The 7229-nt window shown below is 44.6% G+C and overlaps 1 protein-coding gene across 1 annotated transcript in view; it reads right to left on the minus strand.

Moving 5' to 3' along the window:
- Positions 1 to 2942, minus strand: part of LOC147817210 (uncharacterized) — a 7927-nt gene extending 4985 nt beyond the window's left edge. The window contains exons 1-2 of the mRNA XM_087171376.1: positions 2525 to 2942; positions 2254 to 2405 (exon numbers count right to left, since the gene is read on the minus strand). Of these exons, the coding sequence (XP_087027502.1) occupies positions 2254 to 2405; positions 2525 to 2903 (531 nt within the window). The 5' untranslated portion in view covers positions 2904 to 2942. The remainder of the gene's footprint in view (positions 1 to 2253; positions 2406 to 2524) is intronic.
- Between the last annotated feature and the right edge of the window lie 4287 nt (positions 2943 to 7229).

Below are 7229 nucleotides of genomic sequence, written 5' to 3' on the forward strand. Positions count from 1 at the left end.
GCCTGGATTGGCATCTGTGATTCCCGATGCAGCAGAGAGCAGATCCCCCCGTGAACACTCAGGCCTGTAAATTGTTTATCAGACACTAATGCAGGAGCCTAATCCTATTTGCATTCATATTAGTTCCCGTATCACCATCTGAGGGAATGACTTATTTGAATTCTTCTGAGGGGTAAATAACTTTATGCATGATATCAGTATCTTCATAATTCACATCAGTAAAGTCAATTTGGTTTAAGTGCTCCTCCGCCGCGTGCCGCAGTGCTTCTCAGGAAACTTATTTGGAGGCGGTTCGGATCAGTGAGCATGTACACACGAGGGCGGGAAATGGAAATCTATCAGAGATATGTGGTGAGAGAGTTCATATTCTCAGAGGCAGGTTCAAACACACTGAGCTGAACCTCAGTTTATTAGGAACACCTGACTGAACCTGGTACAGGCTGATCCACCAGAGCTGCAAAGAGAAGCTTCTGTTGTTGAACAGGTTTTATTCTGTAATTATAATACAACTGTCACCGGGATCTGAAAAAGAGAGGGACGTCGTCAAGGAAATTCTTACAGGAAGGTGACCAGATTTCTGAAATGAAAACTAGGACATTTCCAGTTCGATGGTCAATAAATCATTTCAATATGTTTTTACCAATGAAATAAAAAAAGACAGTCCTGGCTTCATGTTTTCTGACCATGATAACTGTTGTACTGTAATAAACTATGACGAAGGCTGACTACCTTCCTTTGAAGCAGTCGTGAAGTCCTATTGTCTGTCTATTTCTCAATTATTTAAATTCCTTTAATCTGTAAGGGTCCACAGATCAAAAGAATCAAAATCATTTTTCATGACAGACTGTGAATCTTGTCGTGAGTCCAACTTCTTCTTCTTCACTTCTTCCAACATAAAAACTATTTTTTCAAGTTTCGGCAGGGGGGGCTTTGGGTGTGTTTGTTTATGTTAGTTTACTGCCCGGTTATGAACTCCTGACCAATGAGTGAGTCCGCTGACCTTTTCTCTGCACACGGACAACAAAATGCTGGACGTCTGGTTTTAATCCACAGTTAAAAACGGGGACATTTGTGGGGACAGCTACAGCCGGGGACAGGCCACCAAAACACGGGGACATCTGGTCACCCTATCATATGGTCCATGAGGCGAGACATGTTCGTGAGTGTCCACGTCAGTCCGATGGACTGCGCACATAGGCCGCACATGCTCCAGATAACAAAATGGCGTCTCAGGCCGGGAGCATGCCGGCTGCGTTGCGTGTGCATAGTGGTGTGATGTAAACTGATGTAGGGCTGGAAAACTAATGATCAATTTGATTATTGATCACTTTGAAGATTATTTTGTCAATCGTTTGGTTGGAGTGACCTTGTCTTGTGTTGAGCGACCAAAAATCCAAAACCCAAAGAGATTCAGTTTCCTGTGATCAAAGTTCCTTACTTGAAAAATATGATTATCAAAACCGTTTCAGATTAATTTTATCACACTGATAATTGATTAATTAGGACTCGTTGTTTCAGCTGTAAACTGAATTATTAAAATTCTCCCACACTTTTGGCTAAAGTAACTAACACCCATTAAAGTATCGGAACCAAGCTACAAGCTAAAAACCAGACTGTTTTTCTCAGTCGATGAAATGTTGACATTTTTGACAAATCACTGATTTGTCCCTCTAATCTAGAGACTTCATGATTATCGTCCTCTGTGAGAAAACAAATAAGTGACTGAGTGACTGTGGGTCTGTGAACAGGGAAGTGGTGAAACTGTCAGGAATGAAGAAGCAGGACGTTTGTGATAAAAGCCTCTAAGATCATTCCTCCTCTCGTCATTCAAACACACGCTTCTGGAAAAAGAGAATATTTAAAATAGTTCACAATGAACAAATACATTATTGAAAACATCCAGCGAGCCTTAAGAAGTGACGTGTGGAAACTAGACCTGAATCCATAATTACAGCTGCAGACCCACAAACTCTGAGCACAGTAATATGAAAATAAGAAAATCAGTTGAAGAAACAAAAACGTGTCATGGTGATGAAGAGGAGCTGTCAGGGAGGCCGGGCTTTGAACTTGATCACAGACATCGTTTAAACAAAGAACAAAGGCTGCAAATGTGGAGAAGAAAGATGTACCTGAGAGAGCGGGAAACAAAGGGACTGAGGAAGACGAGACATTTGGCTCCGCCGCAGATGAAGCCCATGAATATACATGAGAGCTGATCTTCATATTACTTATCACCATCAGGCTCCGACTCACCTCCTCCACCTGAGTGACGACCAGCGCCGGGACGCTGCCGCCCGACTCCCCGGGTTCGTTCTGATTGGCTGCTGCAGTCATCAGGTCCTGGTCCTGGTCCTGGTCCTGGTCCTGGTCCCGATGCTCAGCTTGGTTCTGATCCTGAGGTGAAGCTTGGGGCAAACAGACAGAGGAGGATCAGACTCCTTGGACAGGATAATAAAGGATAATAAATAATCATTATTATTATTATTATTATTACATACATATTGAATTAACAGTTATTCCTCACCTCTGCCCAGATCAGCTGTTTGACGCTGATCCTGGATCTGCTCAGTTCCTAACAGATCCTGATCGACCAGAGACGGACCAGACTCAGTAAAAACTCCACCTCGCTGACGACCATCATGGACTTCTGGTGGATCCTGGTTCACGCCCTGAACCTGGATCTGGTCCTCAGGTGGATCAGGGAGACATTGTGTCTGGTCTTTGGTCTCCACTTCATCCAGAACAGAGTAAAGACTTACTCGTTCCTCTTTGACACTCTCAGGGCTCTGGGGTTGCTGGTCGCGGTCCTGAGGTGGATCCACATCCTGTTCTTCTTGTGTCAGCTCAGTGTTGGAGCGCTGGAGCTCATCGTCCACAGGGAACTCCTGGAAAACTTTCTCCATCGTCCCGAGAGTCTTCGACCGTCGATAGAGAGTCTGGTTCTGAAAGATCCAAGATCCAACAAACTCAGTGACCAGGATCTTTTCACAGTTCGTACTATGTTCTGTCCTCATACGCGACCACGAGTCCTGTTACAGACCAGTCTCTTTGGCTGGACCACAACAGCAGGGCCAGAACCTATAATCAAGAATGTCCCTGACTGACTGACTGAGTGATCATAGTTCCCAAAAGAGTGTGTGTGTGTGTATATACATATATATATATATACATATATATATATATATACAAATATATATATATACATATATGTGTATGTACACACACATATATATATATATGTAGATAGATAGATAGATAGATAGATAGATAGATAGATAGATAGATAGATAGATAGATAGATAGATAGATAGATAGATAGATAGATAGATAGATAGATAGATAGATTGACTGTAGACTTAGAGACTTGTCTTCAATCAGAATATAAACCTGGTTCAGGTGTGGACTAGACCTCTTGTTACAGACAGTCTACCGAGCCGCTCTGGTTTCCCGGCTGCTCAGGAACTGCAGGGAAGAGGAGGAGCGCTTCCAATACAGTGAGCCTCTCCTCCATTACAGCAAATAAACTACTTTGATTCCATGTGTCATTATTACTAAAGGAGGCAGAGGAATAACATTAGACACACAGGCACCAATCAGCTGTGAGCACCAGGAGAACAGATGTAAACAGATGTTGTCTTTTTACTGCTGGTGATGTCATTCTCACACTCTTCACATTCATCAGTCCTCAAATCTTAAACTGACACGGTCTCATCAGTCAGTGCTTTGTCCATGAAGCTGAAGCCTGGGACACTGAATTAGGTCCGGTCTGGTCTGGTCTGGTCCTAGTCTGGTGTGGTCTGGTCTGGTCCTGGTCTGGTCTGGTCTGGTCTTGTCTGGTGTGGTCCTGGTCTGGTGTGATCTGGTCTGGTGTGGTCTGGTGTGGTCCTGGTCTGGTCCTGGTCTGGTATGGACTGGTCTGGTCTGGTGTGGTCCTGGTCTGGTGTGATCTGGTCTGGTCCGGTCTGGTGTGGTCTGGTCTGGACTGGTCTGGTCCGGTCCGGTCTGGTCAGGTCCAGTCCGGTCCGGTCTGGTCCGGTCTGGTGTGATCTGGTCTGGTCCTGGTCCTGGTCCGGTCCGGTCCGGTCCAGTCCGGACAGATTGGTGAGCAGCAGTTTACGGCCTCAGCTCAGACGTCTCTCTGAAGCCTCTTCACAGCTGCATCTCAGCAGTTAATGGAGAAATCCCCGGGGTGGTAATTACTGAGCAGATAACAAGAATTGTTTTCATACTTGGATAATAACTATTAAAAAGAGTGTTTTCCAATTTATTAAACACACTGTCTTTAAGTAACCTCTGGACACTTGGCCCGCGGGCTGAGCTAATTTATGAGCTGCTGGGGGAAAACAAACGAGCTTTTCTTTCATGTGAAAATCTTCACAAAAGAGTCGGTGCCGTGGAGAATACGGAGCGAGCTGCGCCGCACATTTCCCTGAATATTCAACTTTGTACATGCAAATTGTTAACATAACTTTTTGATATGATAAAACCTCAGCGCAGTGTCATTTCATGGGCAGGTCTACCGGGGGTCTCGGCCGGGCGATGATGAAAGAGTCATCCCAGCTTTTCTGAGCCATTACTTCCTCCTGCAGGAAGCTGCTGTGTTTAATATGGGCCTCTCCAGCAGAGGAGAGCGAGGGGTGCGTTCACCTCCGCCGCCGTGCAGCGCTTTAATGAAAGATGCTTAAAAAAGCGTGAAAATGCCACCGACTAATCTGCTCAACCCATCTGCAGAGGAGCAGCTCAGATAGAGAGGCTCGCTCCATTTCACCCCCCAGTGCAGTCAGGCTCATGATGAGCTTAGAGAAGCTCCTTAAGGACAATGTTTTCACATTACTCAGGCTTCATTATCCCAAATCAATACTCGTTTAGCATCAGGTTACAGACTCCTCCTCCAATCACAGCTCAGGAAAATATGAAGAGGACTGCTTTTAATGAGATGATCTTTCTGCAGACAAAGTGTTTCAGTCAAAATCAGTTGGTTAAACGTGAATCCAGTTAAAAAAGTTCTGCATTAAAACATCGTCTCGTCTCAGCTTCAGCACCAAACTGTCAGTGAGAACACAGCCAGTCCTGCTGAGACCCATCATTCATCTATAAAGACACTGGGCTGCTGGATGATCACCTCCACACTTTAAACAAGTCCATAAAAACCAGCTATAAAAGCTGGGAAGAAGAAAGTGGAAAGTGGAAAATCTGCATGTTTTGTAGCTGCTGTTCAATCAATCAAAAGAAAATTGATCTTTTACTATTTTGATAATCGATTGTTATTTTTCAGGTAAAAATGCCAAACACTTTAAAGGTTCCAGGTTCTCAGATGTCAGAGCTGAACATGTGACTTCACTTCCTGATGAAGTTTCCTTCAGTATCAGTGAAACAGAACATCATGACACACTGCAGACAGGAAGTGATCGCAGCTGATCACAGCTGATCACATTCATTAATGACAGTTTGACTACAGGGAAACCAAACTAACTCACTGAGTCCACGGCAACATCATACTTCCTGTTTACATCAACCAAAGCACTATGGGAACTGTAGTCCCAAAACTAAAAGTATGATTAATACATGATAATCAATGATGACGACGATGATGATCCTGTTTTCAAGTGTCATGATATGATCAGGTTTTTTTTTTACCTGAACAAATAATCAATGAAATAATCAACAGATTAATCACCAATGAAATTAACGGTTGGTTGCAACCCTAAAACACTAATTGAGACAAGCTAGACATGCAGGTCATCCAACTTAAATAGATGCTGGATAGTTCACTAATTAGGATCAACAGCAATTAATCAATGAAGCTCCTGACAGCAGCCGTCAGCCCGGCCTGCGACCTGGAGGCCGAGCTGGTTCCGCTCTTACCTGGAAATCTGGAAATCCCTGCCGCAGAGCCTCGTCTGAGAACTTGAGTCTGTTCAGCCGGAGGAACGACCACACGGCGACTCCATCATAAACGCAGACGACGGGTTTCAGCTGGTTTCAGGGACGGAGAGAAAGACTTTCACTCTTCCCCTGCTGAGAGGAAAGCCGTCCTGCAGTCACCACTCTGCTATTTATAGGAGCCACAAATCAGATTAGGCTGTGAGTTTAAACACCGGCCTCACCTGAGGAGCCTGCCTTCACCCAACAGACACACTGAATGGGAATGTGAGAAAAGGATTAATAACCTGCTTCCAGGGCATCAAACTACCCACAATCCACTGCAAACCACTGCTTATTCTATGATCCACATGATAGGGACTGTAACGAGCAGTAAACAGTTTAGAGCTCCAGTCCAGATACTGCAACAATGACCCACCTCCTCAATCATGAGCCTAAAAGAAAAGGACAGAAAAAGTGAAAGACCTGACGATAAAAAGCTAGAATAACATTAGCAAACAAAATAAGTAAACGAGTCAGAACAAACACTTCCCTTAATCAGTAGTTTCCATTAGTCAGTCCAGCAAAGCCAGCAACTGCCCCACGACCCAACTGTCTTTCCTGGTGGAGTATCAGAGTCAGTCAGTCCTGGATCTGCAGTTTTAAATGAGATGTGATTTGTTGAGTCAGCCAGAGGCTCCAGGGCTGGACTCATGTGCACAGAGTCCTGAAGGTCTCCCACAGAGTCCTGAGTCTTTATTTTAATAAACCTGATCACACTGATGGTCTGATCATTGATGGTCTGATCACACTGATGGTCTGATCACACTGATGGTCTGATCACTGATGGTCTGATCACTGATGGTCTGATCACTGATGGTCTGATCACTGATGGTCTGATCACACTGATGGTCTGATCACTGATGGTCTGATCACTGATGGTCTGATCACTGATGGTCTGATCACACTGATGGTCTGATCACACTGATGGTCTGATCACTGATGGTCTGATCACTGATGGTCTGATCACTGATGGTCTGATCACACTGATGGTCTGCTCACACTGATGGTCTGATCACACATGGTCTGATCACTGATGGTCTGATCACACTGATGGTCTGATCACAATGATGGTCTGATCACACTGATGGTCTGATCACTGATGGTCTGATCACTGATGGTCTGATCACACTGATGGTCTGATCACAATGATGGTCTGATCACACTGATGGTCTGATCACACTGATGGTCTGATCACTGATGGTCTGATCACTGATGGTCTGATCACTGATGGTTTGATCACTGATGGTCTGATCACACTGATGGTCTGATCACACTGATGGTCTGATCACTGATGGTCTGATCAC

Source organism: Seriola lalandi, unplaced genomic scaffold (assembly GCF_002814215.2).
Source record: "Seriola lalandi dorsalis isolate HSWRI2012SDOR001 ecotype SW California unplaced genomic scaffold, Sedor1 jcf7180002054991, whole genome shotgun sequence".
In the NCBI taxonomy this organism is placed as follows: Eukaryota; Metazoa; Chordata; class Actinopteri; order Carangiformes; family Carangidae; genus Seriola; species Seriola lalandi.